General features: G+C 48.1%; 1 protein-coding gene across 1 annotated transcript in view; it reads left to right on the top strand.

Moving 5' to 3' along the window:
- Nucleotides 1-1,380: 1,380 nt before the first annotated feature.
- Nucleotides 1,381-21,770, top strand: part of LOC140197279 (voltage-gated potassium channel subunit beta-1-like) — a 47,896-nt gene continuing 27,506 nt past the window's right edge. The window contains exons 1-7 of the mRNA XM_072257203.1: nucleotides 1,381-1,557; nucleotides 1,951-1,994; nucleotides 6,502-6,539; nucleotides 8,285-8,364; nucleotides 17,168-17,212; nucleotides 18,823-18,867; nucleotides 20,535-20,578. Of these exons, the coding sequence (XP_072113304.1) occupies nucleotides 1,385-1,557; nucleotides 1,951-1,994; nucleotides 6,502-6,539; nucleotides 8,285-8,364; nucleotides 17,168-17,212; nucleotides 18,823-18,867; nucleotides 20,535-20,578 (469 nt within the window). The 5' untranslated portion in view covers nucleotides 1,381-1,384. The remainder of the gene's footprint in view (nucleotides 1,558-1,950; nucleotides 1,995-6,501; nucleotides 6,540-8,284; nucleotides 8,365-17,167; nucleotides 17,213-18,822; nucleotides 18,868-20,534; nucleotides 20,579-21,770) is intronic.

Genomic DNA, 21,770 nt, shown 5'->3' with positions numbered 1-21,770 from the left:
TGCCATCATTGACGAGGATGGCAATATATTGGTTTAACATGTATTGTCTGTTTGTAGTGTAGTAAATGTGTTATTCACTGGGTTTGTAAATATTGTATGGCACCGACATTTGTAATAAAGAATTTTGTAAAAAAAAAAAAAAAAGGGTCAGACACAGAGTGAAGCTCCCTCTACACTGTCCCATCACACACTCCCAGGGTCAGACACAGAGTGAAGCTCCCTCTACACTGTCCCATCACACATTCCCAGGGTCAGACACAGAGTGAAGCTCCCTCTACACTGTCCCATCACACACTCCCAGGGTCAGACACAGAGTGAAGCTCCCTCTACACTGTCCCATCACACATTCCCAGGGTCAGACACAGAGTGAAGCTCCCTTACATACTCCCAAAGTCAAAGTCGCGTTTGACTCTTTGCACCTGTGCAGAAGTCCATGTCTGCACAGGTGCAAAGAGAGACTTACTTGGAACAGCATCACCCGATATATAGCGTCAGCTGAGCAGCATTCACAAGAAAAACATAATTTAACGTACGTTCTGCGGATTTTTATAGGAAGGATACACAATTAGAACCAAGAATATCCAGTTTAGAAGGTCACAAAAGCCTGTCACTGAGAAGGTCTTTGGCTGGGCACATCCGATCTTTGAACACCTACAAAACATTATTGGGAGGGGAAGGCGCGCGCACAGATACAAGGAAGGGAGCTGCCGCCCGTGTGCCCTGAGGCTCTAACGTTACAAGTTAGTGTGGGTCGTTCCGGAAGGTTCATATATCACGGACACGGCAACACGAGAGCTGTTAGTGTCCCCGGAGAGCCGATGCTTCAGGTCCTCCGTCTATCCATCTGTGGCTGGGTCAGGGTCAGGGCTCCTTCCCCGCGGGCAGCCGTGCAGGTGTGGAAACTCGGTAGCGTGAGAGACTGAGGGTGTGTAACTTGGTCACGGAGAGTCAGGCACGCAGTCGTGATCGTGGGGATTTGAGTGTGCAAGCTTCCGAGTGCGGCAGTGAGGAAGTGTGAACAGTGACGCGGGTGCGCTTGCTAGCCCGCGAGTGTGAGTGTGCCCGCTTGTCAACCCGCGAGTGAGTACTGAGGGACGGGTGAACGCCCGCGCGTGCGGTCGTGCAAGCACTGGCGCGACGGCGTGTGAAGTGTGCACGGTGTGAGCGTGCAAGGCATTTAGCTTGTACGGCCGGTGAGCGTGCAAGGAAAGTGAGTGTGTAGGGGTAGTGAGTGTGAGTGAGTGCGAGCCTGGAGGGGTGGGGCACGATGGTGGGCTCCCGATCGGGCCGGGACTCGGGAGGGGGAGGCGGTGGGACCGGGAGGGGAGGCAAGTTCTCAGTGGAGGAACTCTACGGCCTCAACACCAACAAGAAGTCCAAGTCGATGGGACCGCCAGTCCGGCTGCCGAAGGGCCGAGAGCCCGGGCTCAGCGATGACTACCCGGTTACCGAGGAAGCCAGGGCAGCCTGGGAGCGGCAGAAGCTGCAGACCTTCCTCCGCGAATGCTGCATCTCGCTGGCCGACACCGTGTCCCAGGGGACCGGCATGGTCTACAGGTGAGGTGGGGGCTCCCAGTTTGGGATTGCCCTTTCCCGTCCCTTCCCTTCCCTTCCCTTCCCTCCTGCTCCTCCTCAACACCTTCCTCCCTTCAAAAACATCCCCCTCCAGCTCCCTCAACCGAACCACTCTCACCTCAACCTCACCTCACCTCATCCCCAACCTCAACCGTGCCTCCCTCCCTCAGCCTCAACTTCTCTCACCTCATCCTTACCTTCCATAACCTCACCTCCTCTCCTCAACCTCTCTCACTTTCCTCAACCTCAATCTCACCTCATCCCCCAACCTCAACTTTACCTCCTTCATCCTCACCTCCCTCATCCTATATTACAGCTGAGTGTCCCGTTGATCCTGGCAACAGTTTTAAATATTCAATGTCTTTCTTTTTACAGGAATCTGGGGAAATCAGGTCTTCGAGTGTCTTGTCTGGGTATTGGTGAGTACATGACTATCCTTACATGGAACTGAGTCTGACTGTGCATTCGTGTGTCTCGGGCAGCAGAGTGGTTAGCACAACGCTTCACATTACCAGCGATCCGGGTTCAATTCCTGCTGATGTCAGTCAGGAGCTTGTACGTTCTCCCTGTGACTGTGCGGATTTCCTCTGGGTACTCTGATTTCCTCCCACGTTCCAAAGACGTACGGATTAGGGTTAGTAAGTCGTGGGCATGCTATGTTGGTGCAGGAAGCGGGGACACACTTACAGGCTGCCCCCAGCAAAATCCTCAGAGTGACTTGTCTGGGTATTGGTGAGTACATGATCATCCTTCTACAGAATAAGGTGTGTCTGGGGGTGTGCATATGTCTTGGGCAGCATAGTGGTTAGTGTAGCATCATCTGGGTTCAGTACAGAATTATGAGGGTATAGACAGGGTAAATGCACGCTGGCTTTTTCCACTGAGGTTGGCTGGGACTACACCCAGAGGTCATGGGTTAAGGGTGAAAGGTGAAAGGTTTAAGGGGAGCATGAGGGGAAACTCCTTCACTCAGACGGTGGTGAGAGTGTGGAACGAGCTGCCAACACAAGTGGTGCATGTGAGCTCAATTTCAATGTTTATGAAAAGTTTGGATAGGTACATGGATGGTAGGGGGATGGAGAACTATGGTGTGGTGCAGGTTGAAGGCAGTAGGCAGTTTAAATGGTTCAGCACAGACTAGATGGGCCAAAGGGCTGTACGTTTCTGTGACTATCTATCAGAACAAAATCATTGTTACCTTGGAACCAATTCAGCACAAAAATTACACAAAACTTCAGAATCAGAATCCGGTTTAATATCACCGGCATATCTCATGAAATTTCTTGTCTTTGTGGCTGCAGCACAATGCAGTGCATAATAATAGAGAACTACAGTGAGTATTTAGATATATTAAGTAGTTAAATTAAATAAGCAGTGCAAAAATAGAAATAAAAGAAGTAGTGAGGTAGTGTTCATGGGTTCAGTGTCCAGTCAGAAACCTGACAGCAGGAGGGAGAAAGCTGTTCCTGAATCACTGAGTGTGTGTCTTCAGGCTCCTGTACCTCCTCCCTGACGGTAGCAGTGAGAACCTGGGTGATGGGGGTCATTAATAATGGATGCCACCTTTTTGAGGCATCGCTCCTTGAAGATGTCCTGGACACTATGGTGGCCAGTGCCCATGATGGAGCTGACTGAGTTTACAACTCTCTGCAGTTTACTTCAATCTTGTGCAGTAGTAAGGAACACAATAAATTTGAATACATAAGGTAGTTTTTATACTTAGACAGGATGTCCGTGAACTGATGCTGGGCTGTACACAAAGGGGCCGACAGGAAGTGATGAAGTAGTGGTGGTTGGGAGCGTGGAGGTGTTGATCAGCCTGTCCAAATGTCCGTAGTGTCTGTCTTGACCACTTCCTCAGGCAGCTCATTCCACATACCCACCACCCTCTGAGAGATGACATTGCCCCTCAGGTTCCTCCTATACCTATGACCACATTATCATCTTGCACTTCATCTGCACTGACCCTTTCAGCAGTTTTTACACTTATTCTGCATGGTTATTGTTTTACCTTGTTCGCCCGTGAAACACTGTCTCATGCTCTGATCTGCATGAACAGCATGCAAGACAAGTCCGTCTCAGTACCTGTGACGATGGTCAAGCAGTGCAACACATCCTGAGGAAAGAAAATGTGCGTAATCACCCGGTCTATGTACCTCATGATTCCTTACCCCTCTGTAAGGCCACCCTCACTCTTCTATGCCCCAAGGACAAGTCCTTGTCCTCCCAATCCCTCCCTATAGTCCCTCAAATCCTGGCAACTCCTTTGCATTTTTCTGCACCCTTAATGGAACCTTTCCTACAGCTGGGTGATCAAAACCGAACACGACACTCCGAGTGTGGCCTCTCCAACAACGTAACCTCGCGGCCCCTGTGCAGGTTTCCCCCGCCATCCGAAGGTTGAGCGTTCCTGTGAAACAGTTCGTAAGCCGGAATGTCGTAAGGTGAAGAAGCAATTACCATTTATTTATACGGGAAAAATTTGTGAGCGTTCGCAGACCCAAAAAATAACCTACCAAATCATGCCAAATAACACATAAAGCTTAAAATAACAGTAACATATAGTAAAAGCAGGAATGATATGATAAATACACAGCCTATATAAAGTAGAAATACTTTTCTACAATCATTGCCGCACTGTTCTCCGTAGCGAAAATCTCACGCAAGCGCTCTTGACAGAAACACTCTCTCCAGTAACCTTTAAGCTATGAAGCTGTCAAATCATAGCATATAACACATAAAAATACACAGCCTATATGAAGTAGAATTAATGTATGTACAGTGTAGTATCACTTACTGGAATTGGGAAGACACCGAGCACACTGATGATGGTGTGTTAGGCTGAGTCGTCGGAGAGTGGGGTGGTGCAGTGGTCCGTAATTCCGGGCAGCCGACTGATACCGATCTGCAAAGCATGCAAGGGTGAAGCGGTAGCCGGGAGGCACCCAGCACATCTTTAAGAAAAAAGCCGAAATAAACAAGCTAATTAATTAGGTGCCGCCCGGCACGTAAACGTCGGCCCAGATCAGAGGCGACACAATCGGCAATCACCTCTGATCTGGGCCGACATTTACGTGCCAGGTGGCACCTAATTAACTAGCTTATTTATTTTGGCTTTTTTCTTAAAGATATGTTGGGTGCGTCCCAGCTACCACTGCATTCTCCGTGGCAATGTGTTGGCCCGCGGCCCGGGGGTTGGGGTGGTGGGACACTGGGGTGTCATCTCATCGTCATCTGTTTCCATTAGGGCAGGCAGGTTGTCATCTTCTCTATCTGCCTGCCTTGATGTCAAAGGTCGAGGTTCGTCATCTGCTGTGGCTGATGTGGAAGGCTTGAAAAACGACAGTATGCTTGACTGCTGAGCCTCGCACATTTTTCTATCATACAGTTCTTTGTAAGCACTCAAACCATCCTGCAAATATGCCCTAAACCTACGTACCCTTTCAAAATTAAAGTCGTACTTTTCTGCAGTCATTGCAGTGAAAATCTCATGCAGTTGCTTCATATTCAGTTACTGGACGACTTCACTTTCGGTCCGTTTGCTATTGCATTCGGTTTCGATTGTTATCCTTTCCTCTTCCAATTGCATCAGCTCTTCACCTATCAGTTCTTGGTCATGGGATGCCAAAACCTCTTCAACATCATCTTCGTCAACTTCCACAAGCCAAACTCACTTTGTCCTTACTTTGTTCACCACCATCGAAATGCTTCATTATGTGTAGTTTTACGCTAAGTGTAACACCCTTACGAGCTCTTTTAGGCTTTTCCGATACCTTAGAACTCATCTTGCTAATGGCTGCTCACAGACACGTGTTTAAGCAATGCGGCTAGAATGCATTTCCGGGGGAGGAGCTTGGCTGCCTTTTTCGTAACAGTGAAAACACCTTCTGTTAGCAAAAACAGGTAACTAACGTAGGTCTTTCATAACAGCGAGGTTTCGTAAAGCAGATGTTTGAAAAGTGGGGGACACCTGTGCTCGATGCCCTGATTGGTGAGGGTCTTTTACTGAGATCTCGCGCAGAATAGGCCCTTCTGGGCATTCGAGCCACGCTTCCCAGCAATCCCCAGATTTAATCCGAGCCTAACTTCAGGAAAATTAGCAATGACCAATTAACCTACCAACTGGTGTCTCTTTGGACTGTGAGAGGAAACCAGAGCACCCGGACGAAACCCACGCGGTTCCAGGGAGAACGTACAGACTCCTTACAGGCAGTGGCGGGAATTGAACCCGAGTCACCTGTGCTGTAAAGTGTTGTGCTAACCGCCACACTAAAGACCTGTCCTCACCACCCTGTCAACTTCCATCAGGAGAGCATGGGGAGTAGGTCACTGAAGGTGGGAGTGAGGGGCTAACAGAGAAGATGGGAGGGGAAGGAACTGGGCTGGCGTTGGGGGGAGAGGGGTGTCGTTGGGAGAAGTGGGGTGTCGGGAGGAGTCGGGTGTCGTTGGGAGGAGTCGGGTGTCGTTGGGGGGAGAGGGGTGGCGTTGGGAGGAGTGGGCCGGCATTGGGAGGAGTGGGGTGTCGTTGGGAGGAGTGGGGCGGCGTTGGGAGGAGTGGGGCGGCGTTGGGAGGAGTGGGCCGGCATTGGGAGGAGTTGGGTGTCGTTGGGAGAAGTCGGGTGTCGTTGGGAGGAGTCAGGCGGCGTTTGGCGAGGGGAGCGGTGTTAGAGGGAGAGGGGTGTCGTTGGGAGGAGTGGGGCGGCGTTGGGGGAGTGGGGTGGTGCTGGGAGGAGTTGGGTGTCATTGGGGGGAGAGGGGTGTCGTTGGGAGGAGTGGGCCGGCGTTAGGGGGAGTGGAGCGGCTTTGGGGGGAGAGGGGTGACGTTGGGAGGAGTCGGGTGGCGTCTGGGGGGAGTGGAAATCTCTGGCCTTGGCTCGGTGCCAGTGAGTGGCAGGTCCTCACTGGCTGTTCTTTTTCTGTTCACAGGAAGCTGGGTGACCATTGGCTCCCAGGTTTCGGAAGAGGTGAGTGGGAAAAGGCCTCCCTTGCGCTCCTAGGGGAATAGGAATAAGGAAAGGCAGATATTCCCCTTCTGGACGTAGCACTCCCGGTCCCAGCCACTGCTCTGACCTCATCCCACGTGACACCACCCTCCCCCATCTCCTGTCTGGCTTTGCCACAAGTGCTTCCACACTCTGAGCTTCAGCTGACAAGGAACATCTTCTACTCTACGCACTGCACGCTGGAGGAACTTGGCAGGTCAGGCAGCATCGAGTGGAATAAGGAGTCGACGTTTCGGGCAGAGACCCTCTGTCAGGACTGGAAAGTCATTCCCTTCCTTTCCAGTCTTGAGGAAGGATCTTGGCCCGAAATGCTGACTTTTCATTCCTGTCTGTGGATGCTGCCTGACCTGACGAGCTTCTCCAGCATTTTGTGTGTGTTGCTCAAGATTTCCAACAACTGTGGAACCTCGTATTTTCCTTTATACTCATAGGATAGGAGCTCACATATCCCCACACCACACCAGCTAAGTTTTATTGAGAAATAATCTCTTGTTGGTTTTGTTAACCCTTGCACAATTGTTGCTCTGAGTATATCTCCCAGTTACCTGGTCTCGGGTGCTCCAATTTCCTCCCACACTCCAATGACACAAGACCATAAGATCTAGGAGCAGAATTAGGCCATTTGGCCCATCGAGTCTGCTCCACCATTTCATCATGGCTGATCCAATTTCCCTCTCAGCCCCAGTCTTCCACCTTCTCCCCGTATCCCTTCATGCCCTGACTAAACAAGAATCTATCAACCTTTGCCTTAAATACACCCAATGACGTGGCTTCGACAGCTGCCTGTGACATCGAATTCCACAGATTCACCACTCTCTGGCTAAAGAAATCTCTCCTGAACTCCATTCGAAATGGACATCCCTCTATTCTAAGGCTGTGTCCTCTAGTTAGGCTCCCCCAACACAGGAAACATCCTCTCCACATCCACTCTATTGAGACCTTTCAATATTCGACAGGTTTCAATGAGATCCCCCATAAGTGTTCTGAATTCCAGTGAGTAGAGGCCCTGAGCCATCAAATGCTCCTCACATGCGGGGCCGCTGGGTTAATGGGTCACTGTAAGTTGTCCCTGAATGTGTGGGTGAGGAATCGGGAGGGGGTGGAATTGAGAAGGAATAGGTTACAGGAATCATGGGGATGCTGTAGGATAGTCTTGAAGGGGCAAATGGTGTATAATAAATCATGAGGAGAGCTGGGAGTTGAGCCTCACTACTAGGCCTCATGGTGGATATTTACTTGATTACTGGGGGTGTTGGTGCCTGATTTTTCTTCACACCCCCATCTTACCAAATAGGCCACCATGGTTATCCAATGGGGCCAACTCTAAGCCAGAGGTATACTGGTAATGTAATTAGCTGCTTTTAATTAACCCGTACGATTAAGTAGCAGGGGGATTTAATGGGCAGGCAAGGGAGCATAAACTGGGGAGGAAGCAAATTGATCTAGGGGCTAGCATGGACCCAGTGGGCTGAATGGTCTCCTTCCCTGTAGAATTGGGTTTCAGTCCACCACCAGAAATGTAGACTGAAACTTCCAGTGCTGATGAAGTGGATGTTTGACCAGCACCCAAGGGAAAATGAAGGAGATCGCACAGCAGATACTCAAAGCAGAATGGGGTGGCAATCTCCCAAATTTCCCAGCCCAACAAGCTCTGGGATCTCACTGTGCATCGTTCACTCAGTCTCTGCGCAAACCTCATCCCGCAGGTTGCTGAGGACATCCTGACCATAGCCTACGAGAGTGGCATCAACCTGTTCGATACCTCGGAGGTCTACGCGTTGGGCAAGTAAGCTATATTCCTGTCCCAGCGTCTTCCTGGGAGGCATGGGGGTGGGATTCAGTCTGACAACACCTCGCATGTCATTTGTGATTGTTAGACGTGGGTTATGACCAAAGGAAAAATGGCTGGAGTTGCTTAGCACTTTCGTGCAAGGGCATCAACAATCAAACTTTCAAAAATTAGTGAAAATAAAACTGCCGATATTTACGAAAAGATATCTAACGGAAAACTCAATAATAGCATCGTACTATTTTATCCAGTGTGAACTGCTGGCAGTCCCAATCTCTCCCTACCACTGGGAGCAATGAGACCCATTTATTAGGCACCAGGACATACTGTCTTCAATTACCCACGATGTTAACTTAAGAGTTAGAATATGGTGCACCTTACAATGGAGTTACAATCATATTACAAAATAAACAGAAGTATCTACCTTAAATGCAGTATACAAACAACATCTACACATTTACACAGCCCTATTACTAAAGAAATGGAATATCCTGCCGTGTATGGCGGGAAAGGCACCGCAAAGCCAACCCGAGTGCACCAGCTCACTCTCAACCCATTATGACAATTTACTGGGTGGGAAGACATTGAAGTGTGTACACTGAGCACAATGGCCCAGCAATGTGTGTGTGTGTGTGTGTGTGTGTAAGGAGTGTGTTTAGTGAGCGATCTCTGTCACAGTGATTAAGGCCCCCAGCTCCAGATGGTAAGACCCAGAGGCCTATAACTCTAGGCCCCTGATCCCATACCATCCTCTCCTGGGAATCACCCCTCACACCTGATATAGAAACGGAAAACACTACCAATTCTCACCAGTTCAAGCAGCGTTTGTGGAGGGAGAAACTGAGTTGAGAATCAGGGCCAAATGGTTTATAATAAATAACAAGATGAGCAGGGAAGAGAGGCTGGGAGTTGAGCCTCACTACTAGGCCTCCAGCATTTGTCACAACTGAGGAGTTGAGGAAGAAGGTAGTCTTAAATTTGTAAGAACACATGAAAACAGGAGGAGGAGGAGACCATTCAGCCCTTTGAGCCTGCCCTGCCATTCCATGGCTGATCAGCCCCAGGGTTCATCGCTTCTCTGCCAGTTCTCCATCACCCTCAATTCCCTGAGCTTTCAAAAATCTATCCATCTCCTCTTTAATTCACATCCTCCCCCAGTGATCTGGCCTCCACAACCCACAGGGGTGGCAAATCTATGGCATACAAGCGCAAAAATTATGTTGGCACACAGCATGCAGTTCCACCCTCAATTCTTTAAACCCCCACCCATAATAAAAAGATCCATAACGATTACCTTTACTGCCAAATGAAGCAGCAAATGATCTTTCACACCTGAGAGCAGTGTGATGTCTCACACTGATTCGGTGCCAGCTACACGGTTACGAGAACACGTGAGGTTGGAAGACATGTTTTGAAAACCTCTATTTTTAATCTTTTGGATAGTAAATAGTGACAATAACAATACTATTTAGAAATGAACTAAATTATTTGCAACACACACAAAAGTTGCTGGTGAACACAGCAGGCCAGGCAGCATCTCTAGGAAGAAGTACAGTCGACGTTTTGGGCCGGGACCCTTCGTCAGGACTAACTGAAAGAAGAGATAGTAAGAGATTTGAAAGTGGGACAGTGTGGAAACAGGCCCTAACGGCCCTTTGAGCCACGCCACCCAACAATCCCCAATCTAACCCTAGCCTAATCACAGGACAATTTACAATGACCAATTAACCTACCAACCGGTACCTCTTTGGACTGTGGGAGGAAGCCGGAGCACCCGGAGGAAACCCACACGGTCACAGGGAGAACATACAGGCTCCACAGAGGCAGCAGCGGGAATTGAAGCTGGGTCACAGGTATGATTAGGCGTTGTGCTAACCATGCCTCCACAATACTATTTAGAAATTGTCTTTTTAAACTATTAGTATTAATTTTTGATGATGGTTTCTGAAGCGCTTCTTTAATTTCAATCTGTTTCTGTTTAGTTAAACAATGAATACACACAAGCATACAACAGACCTCTTCCTTTTACTTTAGAGTCCAAAGTTACTGTTACTAATTCAATAATAATCTCTGCTCAATGTTGCCATGTCAAGTGAGAGAATTTTTAGAAGATTTTCACCAATTTGGGCACATACTCTCAAAAAGCATCTAGAGTATTCCGGGGGTTCACCCCTCTCTGTAAGAAGGTGATCCTAACACACCTTGGTATTAAATGTCTGTCTCCCTATCGTCCCCCCCTCCAGCATCTAACTCTGTGCCCTTGTTTGAGACTCTCCTGCTGGTGGAGACTTCTCCACATCACCCTGTCACATTCCCTCAGGGTCAGAGATGTTTCTATAAAGTCGCCCATCGTTGCTCTGAACTCTGAGGAATACAGAAATAGAGGGAGGGATTATGGATTCAACAGAATGGCTGCATTGGGAGGAGGGGTCAGGTCAAGGGGCAGAGGATGATGAGGTCTGATACAGGGTTAGGCCATACTAATGAAGAATTGAACTGAATTGACTTTATTTCTTACATCCTTCCATGAGGAGTAAAAATCTTTGTCACATCCCCATCTAAGTGTGCAGTCATAGTAACTTACAATAATTTATAATAAATAGAACAGTCAATGTAACATAGAAATACACTCAGATCAGCGTGAGTTAATCAGTCTGATGGCCTGGTGGAAGAAGCTGTCCCGGAGCCTGTTGTTCCTGGCTTTTATGCTGCAGTACCTTTTCCCGGAATGGAACAGCTGGAATAGATTGTGGTTGGGAAGGCTTGGGTCCCCAATAGTCCTATGGGCCCTTTTTACACACCTGTCCTTGTAAATGTCCTGAATCATGGGAAGTTCACAACTACAGATGTGCTGGGCTGTCCGCACCACTCTCTGCAGAGTCCTGCGATTAAGGGAGGTACAGTTCCCATTCCAGGCAGTGATGCAGCCAGTCAGGATGCTCTCAATTGTGCCCCTGTAGAAAATTCTTAGGATTTGGGGGCCCATACCAAATTTCCTCAACCGTCTGAGGTGAAAGGGGCGCGGTTGTGCCTTTTTCACCACAAAGCTGGTGCGTACAGAACATGTGAGGTCCCCGGTGATGTGGATGCCGAGGAACTTGAAGCTGTTCACCCTCTCAACCCCAGATCCATTGCTGTCAATAGGGGTTAGACTGTCTCCACTTCTCCTGTAATCCACAACCAGCTCCTTTGTTCTTGTGACATTGAGGGAGAGGTTGTTTTCTTGACACCACTGTGTCAGAGATGACTTCTTCCCTGTAGGTCACCTCGTTATTGTTTGAGAGAAGACCAATCAATGTAATGTCGTCAGCAAATTTAATCAGCAGATTGGAGCTGTGGGGGGTGACACAGTCATGGGTATACAGGGAGTAAAGGAGGGGATTCAGTACACAGCCCTGAGAGGCTCCTGTATTGAGAGAAGGTTGGAGAAGCCAGGACAAAATGATGGCAGAGGAGACACGAGAGACTGTAAAGTTAAGCTTATTGTCACCTGCACGAGTACACGTATGCACAGGTGTAATAAAAAACCTCCTTGCCGCAGCATCACAGACACATAGCATCATATAAACAGCATTCACAAGAAAAACATAAATTAAACATAAAATTCAAGAAAGAAACTAATTGTATTGCAAAGAATGTGGGATTCCAGTAAGATGGCAGTGTGTGTGTGTTCAGTCGCAGTAGCTTCTACGGGTCAACAAAAGAGGTTATTGTCCTTTTTAAACATATCTTTAAAAAGCACAAGATCCTAATAGACATTAAGAACTTTAAGTACTGTAGGTCTACCCCATCAGCGAGTGTCTCGTTGGTGGAGAAAGCGAAGAAACTGCGTATTGTGCTGCTGTCTGCATCAAAGCAGTCATAGTGAGTGATTATCTCGGTCACTTTTCTTGTGACCGCAAGACCCTTTTGGACGTTGTTAGTGTGGAAGTTTGATTCACTGGTTTATTGGCGTTACAGCAGGGACGGACAGCGGGGGAAGCTGCTGCCTCTGGCCCCAGTGTCACTTGTTTACAACCAACAGGACAGGGGCGTCAAAGCCGGTGCGCGCCACCGGGGGGGCGGTGTGGCGTGGCGTCAAGACTGGAGTTGGTGCTGCCCCCTAGTGCTTGCTCAACAGAAGACAAGCTGTATTGTGGTCGACTGCAGATTTGGGCAGCACTCATGGCTCTATTTTTTTGCATGGCTGTATCTTAGTGGTCTCTTTGTGTTTGCTATCTTGTTTGTGGTATGTATGCTTTGTGCTGTCTGATTGTAGGTAACGCTGTCTTGTTTGGGTATTCAATTATGGTCGAAAGACAGTTAAACTGGAATTGAATTGAATCGGTTGAACACACACAAAATGCTGGAGGAACTCAGCAGGCCGGGCAGCATCTATGGAAAAGGGTAAACAGTCGATGTTTCGGGCTGAGACCCTTCTACAGGACAGAACAAGCTCCGCTGTAGTGTAAAGCAATCATAGTGTTGCCATACAGAGGGAGTGATTAGGGTTTTCCCGGTTGGTTCTAACATCGATGAAGGGAAGTAGCTGTTCCTGAACCTGGTGGAGTGGGAATTCGGGGTTCTGTACCTCCTGCCCGATGGTAGCCGCAAGGAGACGGCGTGGCCCGGACGGCGGGATCTTTGATGATGGATGTTGCCTTCTTGAGTCAGTGACTTCTGTAAATACGACCGATGGTGGGGAGGGATGTTCCCGTGATGTATTGGGTGAGTCCACGCCTCCCCGCAGCTTCTTACGTTTCCTGCACATTGAGGCAACCAGTGTGACCAACGGTTGGAACCTGGAGCAACAGAGATATTGGAAGATTTTCCGATGCTGTCGGACGGTGGTACTGGAGTCCTGGGTCTTGGGCAAAGTTTATTCCATGTGGTTTGTGGATTGATTCCGGAGTTCACATTTTGATGTGATCGCTATTTTTTTCTGTTACTATTTTGGGTGATTTTGAATTGGGGCAGTCTGCAGAAAACAAACACTGAGCTGAACTGAATATGTCTGGACTTTTCTGATTTTGTGTTTTATATTCTGTGTTTTTCACTCATTTGTGTGATTTTTTTTGCACAGTGGGGGTGGATTTGATGTTTCTCTTTGAACAGGTTCCATGGTGTTTCTTTGTTTCATGGCTGTCTGTTGGAAGACAAATCTCAGGGCTGTATACTGCGAACATACATTGATAATAAATGTACTTTAAATCTTTGAATCTGATGGAAGAATTCAGCAGGTCAAGCAGCTCCTGTGGGGGAGGAAAGAATTATCAACATTCCAGCTCAAAGCCCTTCATCAGAACAGTCAGATGGTGATATGAAGGAGTGAGTTACCCAGAGTTGGAGAATTCCATGTTGAGTCTGGGAGGCTGCGGTGTGTGCAGTCAGGAGGTGAGATGCTGTTCCTCACTGTAACAGTGAAGCAGGTCAGAGTGGGAGTGGAATGGGGAAATGGAAGTAACAAGAAATGGGATCTCTCCCGTGGATTGAACGCTGGTGCTCTGTGCTGACAGACTGGAGTGCCAAATTGATCATTCAGGCACACAACGTCATTGGAAAATTTTCAACTAGCACATTTTATCAAAAGGAATCAGACAGAAAGAGTGGGCTATATAAAACTGGGGAAACCAATACTGAGCAGTTAGTCAAGGATTTTCTTCACTGTTTTCTTCAATGCTTTTTTTTACTGGAAAAATATGTTTGAATTGTTCTCTGAATGGGAGGCAGTGTGTGAGGTTGAAAGTATGTCACTTTGACTCTTACAAATTTCTATGGATGTGCAGTGGAGGAATGGGGGGACGGATGGGGAATGGGTAACAGACAGGGAATGGAGGAACAGACCGGGAATGGAGGGGAGGGAAAGGGAACAAGGGGACAGACAGAGAATGGAAGGGACAGATGGGAAATGGGGGAATGGACATGGAACAAGGGGACTGACAGGGAATGGGGGAACGGAAGGAGCAGACGGAACGAGAGGACGGACAGGGAACGGAGGGGAGGGACAGGGAACAAGGGGACAGACAGGGAATGGGGGAATGGACTATTAACACAGTGGAATGGGGACAGAGGAACAGACAGTGAATGGTAAAATATGGATCACGTGCAGGCAGATGGTATTAGTTAGGTTGATGTTCATTAGATGTGAAAGAGGTGGGGACAGAACCCTGAACCAGTTGCCCCTTTCACATCCTGTTCCCAGTGGGCTGCCACATTCTTGGAGTCTTCAGAATCAGGTTTATTATTGATGTAAGTTGTGAAATGTGTTATTCTGTGGCAGTGTTACAGTGCAGGCATACCAAGTTACATTATTAAAATATACTGTAAGTTATGCAAACAAGTACAGTGAGGTAGTGTTCATGGGATCAATGTCCTTTCAGAACTCTGATGGTGAAGGGGAAGAAGCTGTTCCTGAATCGTTGAGTGTGGGTATTCGGCTCCTGTACCTTCCCCCGAGGGCTGTAGTGAAAAGGCGGAATGTCCTGGATGGTGAGGATCTTTAGTGATGGAGGCTGCCTTCTTGAGGCACTGCCTCGTGTAGGTGCCCTCGAGGGTGGGGAGGGTTGTGGCCGTGATGGAGCTGCTGGGTCTACAACCGTCTGTGGCCTCTCTCAGTCCTGTGGATGGGTACCAGGCGGCCAGAGTGCTCCCCACCGTACATCTGCAGGAATCTAGTGACATAAGAAATCTGCTCAAACTCTTGATGAGGTATAGCCACTGGCGTACCTTCTTCGTGATCCAAAGTACATTTACTATCAAAGTACATATGCAGTATACAACCCTGAGATTCGTCTTCTACACAGACAGCCACGAAACAAAGAAATACCATGGAACCCATTCAAAGAAAAATATCAGACCCCCCCCCAACACAAAAAAAGAACAAATCATGTAAATGGCAAAAATGAGTGAAAAATACAGAATGTAAAAATTTAAACCAGAGTCATTAAAACAGTCTAGTTCAGTTCAATTTAGCACTGTGTCTTTTCTTGATTGCAGGCTGCAGTCAGCCCGCCCGGATTAAAATCACACAAAACAGCAATAAAAAAAAAAGGAGTGAATAGAAACCAGAAACACATCATAACGTGAACCACAGAGTCCGGTCCACGTACTATGTCGATTAAACCTTCCCTAAGGCCCAAGATTCTGGCACCATCCTCCAACAGCATCCAGTGAGAGCAGGAGAGAGAGACCGGTCAAACGCGATCGGTCAGCGCTGAACACCCACTTGTCTTCCACCTTCCATTAATGTGTTGGGCCCAGGACTGACTGACTGACCGTCACACTGCTGGCGTCAGGGCCGTAATGAAGTTCCTCTGTCTCTGACTCTCCTTGGCCATCTTCTGGGCCGTGCCCCCGGTCTGGCTCAGGGTCTGCATTTCTGCCTCTGGTACAGAACAGCAAGATGCCCACGACAGATCCTCTCAGTTCTGCATCTTCACTTGTTGCTGCTTTAGTCTTTCTTCAAAGTAAATTTTATTATCCAAGTACACACAGGTCACCATACACAATCCTGAGATTCATTTTCCTCTGGGCACACTCAGCAAATCTATAGAATAGTAACTGTAACAGGATCAATGAAAGATCAACCAGAGTGCAAGAGGACAACAAATTGTGTAAATGCAAATAAAATAAATAGCAATAAATAATGAGAAGATGAGATAATGAGAGAGTTATAGAAAAGTACAGCACAGAAACAGGCCCTTTGGCCCATCTAGTCCATGCCAAACCATTTAAACTGCCTACTCCTATCGACCTGCAACTGGACCATAGCCCTCCACACCCCCACCATCCATGTACCTATCCAAACTTCTCTTAAACGTTGAAATCGAGCTCACGTGCACCACCTGTGCTGGCAGCTCGTTCCACACTCTCACCACCCTCTGAGTGAAGAAGTTTCCCCTCATGTTCCCCTTAAACTTTTCACCTTTCATCCTTAACCCTTGACTTCTAGTTGTTGTCCCACTCTACTGCAGTGGAAGAAGCCTGCTTGCATTTGCCCTCTCTATACCCCTCATAATTTTGTATACCTTTATCAAATCACCTCTCAATGAAGAGTCCTTAAAGTAAGTTTATCAGTTGTGGGAACGTTTCAATAACAGACCAAGTGAGTGTTGTTACCCCCTTCTATTCATGAGCCTCATCAGTTTGCACAGTACTGTAGTAATTTTATATAATGTACTGTACTGTTGACACAAAAAAGAAACACCTTTCTTAACATGTGAGTGATGATAAACCTGCTTCTGATCTGTGTCTCTATTGTGGACTGAGAGTGGGAAGGCAGGGAGAGGGGAGGGCATTGATCATTACAGAGAGACATTCTGTAATGATCAATAAACCAACTGTTTGGAATCAAATGACCCTGCCTGATGCCTCAGAGCTGGGTGTGTCTGCACCCACGCCACTCTTCCTGGCCCCTTCCTAGGCACTCCTCCTCTGCCACCTGTCCCACACCCCTCCCACAGCACTCCACCCTCGCCATCCCCAACATCCTTAGCTCCTGTCAGACATACAAACTCTCCCTCCACTCCACGTTGGCAAATACAATACTGTGCAAAACTCTGAGGCACCCTCACTATGTTTACAACACGGGCCGAAGACAACTGCACAGTACAGCATCTTCGCACCAGCCGCTGCTTTGCCCTCATCACCGTATTTATTATTGTCCAGTGCCCTGGTTACTCTGTGAGCTGCAGACAAACAAGGATTTTCATCGCACCCTGGTATCTCTGACAATAAGCCGATCTGAATCCGGGCCTGTTCATGTACTGTCTTCTCTGTCTGACTCTCCCCTACCCTTTCTTTGTCACTTGTCCCACACCAGGGCTGAAGTCACACTGGGAAACATCATAAAGAAGAAAGGATGGAGGTAAGGGTGAATTTAATGTTTTATCTTCTATCTCATTATGGCCGAGGAGGAGGACATTTGGCCTGTTGAGGCCATACAGGTTCCTAGATGAGGAATCCCAACAGACCCACCCACCTTCCTTATTTCCTTGTATCCCTGCTGTTGCCTATCACTCATGTCACCAGTTCCCCATCCCACAGACTCTTGCACGGAGAATATGTGTTCATGGTGGAATGGGCTTGATGGGCTGAATGGCCTAACTATGTCTTAAGGTGTGCTGGGCACCAAAAGAGGCTCTTCAGCTCACCAGGGCGTATTTACTGGCTAACACGTGGGTGGCACAGGGGGCTGTAAACATGGGTAAAGCCACTGGTCTCAGCGTCCCAGAGACCCGGGTTCAGTCCTGACCTCGGGCGTTGTGTGTATGTGTGTGAGTGTCGGTGTGGCATGTGGGGTTTCACCTCAGGAAGTTTGCCCCTAGGAAGTGGGTGAGAGGTGGGTTCAGTGAGCGTTGACAGAAAAGTAATGGGATTGCTGAGACTGCACAAGGGCTGGCATAGATTTGATGGGCTGAATGACCACAAAATTCAGGGTATTTCCTATTCAGCCTATTGAATCTGCTCTTTCATTCAATCATGGCTGATTTTTCTTCAACCCCATTCTGCTGCCTTCTCCCTGTAACCCTTAACCTCTTTACCAATCAGAACCTATCATTCTCTGCCTTAAATACACTCCGTGACTTGGCCTCCACAGCCCTTGGTGGCAATGAATTCCACAGAATCACCCCTCTTCTGGCAGAATAATTCCCTCCTTGTCTCAGTTTTAAATTCACTTTATTTTGAGGCCGTGCCCTTGGATCTCAAGACACCAATGAAAGCAACCCCTCCACTTTAACTCTATCCAGGCCCTTGTATATCCAGCAGGTCCCCTCCCCCCTCCCCACCCTTATCCGTCTAAATGTCATCAATTATAGGCTCAGAGACAGCAAACATTCTTCATATGTTAACCCTTCCATTCCTAAAAATCATACTTCTGAACTAGCATATCCGTCCTTTCAGAAGAGCGAGGGGGGATCTCGTTGAAACCTTTTGAATTTGAAAGGCCTCGACTGAGTGGATGTGGAGAAAATGTTTCCCATGGTGCTGGATTGTCACACTGGAGGACACAGCCTCAGTACAGAGGGGCGTCCTTTTGGAACGGAGATGAGGAGGTGTTCCTTTAGCCAGAGAGCGGAGAATGGAAGCCAAGGAACAGGTTGATAGATTCTAGGTTAGTCAGGACATGAAGAGATATGGGGAGAAGGCAAGAGATTGGGGCTGAGAGGGGAAAATGGATCAGCCATGATGAAATGGAGGAGCAGACTCAATGGGCCAAATGGCCTAATTCTGCTCCTATATCTCATGGTCTTAGATACAGGGTCCATTGTTACTCATAATATTTCAAATGTGGTGTGACTAACACTTTAGAAAGCCTCCTGCATCATGAAATGGTAATCTGAGAGATGGGACTGGTAATTTTGGTGACGAACCCAAAGTCTCCTCAGTCTTTCTTTATCGATTCAATGGGAATTTGGGGTTTTTTTTGTCTCGTTAACATAAGTTTCTCTGTCTGTCCCCCACCCACCCCCACAGACGTTCCAGTTTTGTGATCTCCACCAAACTCTACTGGGGCGGACAGTGAGTATCATCCCCCTGCAGCCGAAGCTCGCCTCTTCTCTCTCTGCAGACGCTAACACATTGTGTAGTCCTGGTACCTGCTCTTCTTCCCAACTTCTCCCCGGTTCAGGGGGCCATTCAGGATGGGCGATAAGTGCTGGCATCACCAGTGATACCCCCCCCCCCACTTCCCACAGGTGGGATAATGACCCACGCTAATCTTCCCTTGCGGATAAATTACGGAACCTGGCTCCAGCCCAACATGTGATCAATCTTGAGCAGTTTTCGGGAGAAAGGAGGTTCAGATTCACAGACTCACTCAGGGTGGCAACCACCGGGGAGATCACGGAGCATTTATTGCAAGGAAGGTTGAGACTTATGATCTCCCCAAACCCCAGCCCTCCAGCCTAATTTCCCCTCCCCTAGGTCCCCCACAGCCTCAGGCCCATGTATACCCTGGCAAGACCACCTCAACTGACCTGTCTTGCCTTTGGGGTAGAGGACAGCCTGGTTGGACTCCCAAGGTAGGGAGGAGGACAGTGTCAAGCTGGCACTGAGATGCCGTCTGTAGACTGACAACTCTCTCAGCACCCGATCAGGGTCTGGTTTAGTTCTGCCTGCACAGAATAACTGATGGAGGGGTGGAACAGGAGGGGAAGAACAGCAGGCTCCTACCTCAATGGAGGGAGAGAGAGAGAGAGAGTCGTCATCATCCCAGAACTACTCAGAGAATTTTTAGAATATAGAACAGTACAACACAGGTTCAGGCCCTTCGACTCAAATTCTAGTTTAGATTTAGTCAAAGGTTTAAAGTACATTTATTATCAAAGTGTGTATTCAGTATACAACCCTGAGATTCGTCTTTCCCTCAGACAGCCACAAAACATAGAAACACCATGGAACTCATTCAAAGAAAAACATCAACCCACCCTCCCCCCAACGCACAGAAACAAAAGCCAAATCACGCAAAGGGCAAAAAAAAACAAGCCAAAAGCACAGAATATAAAACACCGACCCACAAAAGCATTGTTGGGAGAGTCCAGGCATATTCAGTTCATCTCAATCCTAGCAATCTAGTGCTGTGTAGTTTGTTATCTGTAGGCCCCCACAGATCAAATGAAAACAGCAACAAAAAAAGGAGTGACCGGAAATCAGAAATACATCGTTCAAACCGCGTGGATTAAATTCATTGTTGTCAGAAACACAGAGATTCAGGGTCAGCACGGTGATATTTAGCTTTTTGCAGCAGCGGACGGTGCAAAGCAACCACCAGCATAAATTAACATAAATTATACATGCGTAATTTACACAACAAGGTGGACCTGTCCACACCAGCATAAGTTGCAAGGGAGCGAGAGAGAGAGTAATCCAGTCCAAGGTGGTGTTCAGATTTTTCAGGTTGGTTCAGGAACCTGATGGTGGTGGGGAGGGAACAGTTGCTGAACCTGGAGCTGTGTGTGTCTTCAGGTTCCTGTACCTCCCGCCCGATGGCGGCATCGAGAAGAGGGCACAGCCCAGATGGTGGACATACCTTCCTGAGACATTGCCTCTTGTAGATGTCCTCAAGGGTGGACAGCCTGTACCTGGGATGCAGCCAATTGTGCCCACAGTGTCTGATGCCAAGTTAATGTGAACCTACCTGACTGTGTCCACGACCTACCTGTTTACATTTCTTCCCTTTTCTGCAGGGCGGAGACAGAGAGAGGACTCTCCCGCAAACACATCATCGAAGGTACACAGCCCGCGTTCTCCACGTCCTTGAGGCCTTGCCTTAGACCATAAGACCTTAAGATATAGGAGCAGAATTAGGCCATTTGGCCCATCAAGTCTGCTCCACAATTTCATCATGGCTGATCCATTTCTTTCTCAGCCCCAATCTTCTGTCTTCTCCCAGTATCGCTTCATGCCCTGACTAATCAAGAATCTATCAACCTCTGCCTAAAATATACCCAATGACGTGGCTTCCACAACCCCTGTGGCAGCAAATTCCGGATTCACCACTCTGACTACTGACGTTCCTCCTTATCTCCATTCTAAAGGGAACACCCCTCTATTTTCAGGCTACATCCCCCGACCTTCCACACCATAGGAAACATCCTCTCCACATCCACTCTATCAACGCCTTTCAACATTCAATAGTTTCAATGAGATTCCCCCTCATTCTTCTGAATTCTACTGAGTACAGGTCCAGAGACATCAAATGTTCCTCATATGACAAGTCTTTTAATCCTGGAATCATTTTTATGAACCTCCTGTGAACCCTTACAGCCAATGAAGTTGGGTTGTTGAGTGATTACAGTATGGAAGGGAGGCCATTCATCCCTTCCTGTCTCAGTGGATCCACCTCCGGACGTGTCCCCATGACCAACTTATTCGCCATGTTTTTGTCCATTTCATTTTGAAGCCATTGCAGAAATCAGCTCCACCACACATATTCTTGGTTCACACCACACACTGTGGAGAAAATTCCTTTCCTCCTGTCACCGTTCCCCTCCCTATCCTCATCACCTCTGCCAAAGGGAGCTGATGTGCCAAAACCCCTCGATACTTCCAGTCAAACCTTCCCCTCAGCTTTCTGTGCTCTGAGACCCAGTCTCTCCACCATAGTTCCCCCCACCATAGTGTCATACACATTGGAAACAGGCTTTCAGCCCATCTCATCCATGCCAACCATGCTATCTTCCAGAACTGGTCCCATTTGCCCCAGTTTTTCTCTATCCCTCTAAACCAGGGATTCCCAACCTGGGGTCCATTGCCCCCTCACATAATGGTATTGGTCCGTGGCATAGAAAAGGGCGGGAACCCCTGTACTAGTCTTCTCCTGTCCAAATGTCATTAACACCATGTACAGTAATTGTACCAGCCTCTATCGCCCCCTCTGGCAGCTCATTCCAATTACCCACCATCCTCTGCGTGAAGAAGAA

Source organism: Mobula birostris, chromosome 5, assembly GCF_030028105.1.
Source record: "Mobula birostris isolate sMobBir1 chromosome 5, sMobBir1.hap1, whole genome shotgun sequence".
NCBI lineage: Eukaryota > Metazoa > Chordata > Chondrichthyes > Myliobatiformes > Myliobatidae > Mobula > Mobula birostris.
This window is presented reverse-complemented; position numbering and strand designations above follow the sequence as displayed.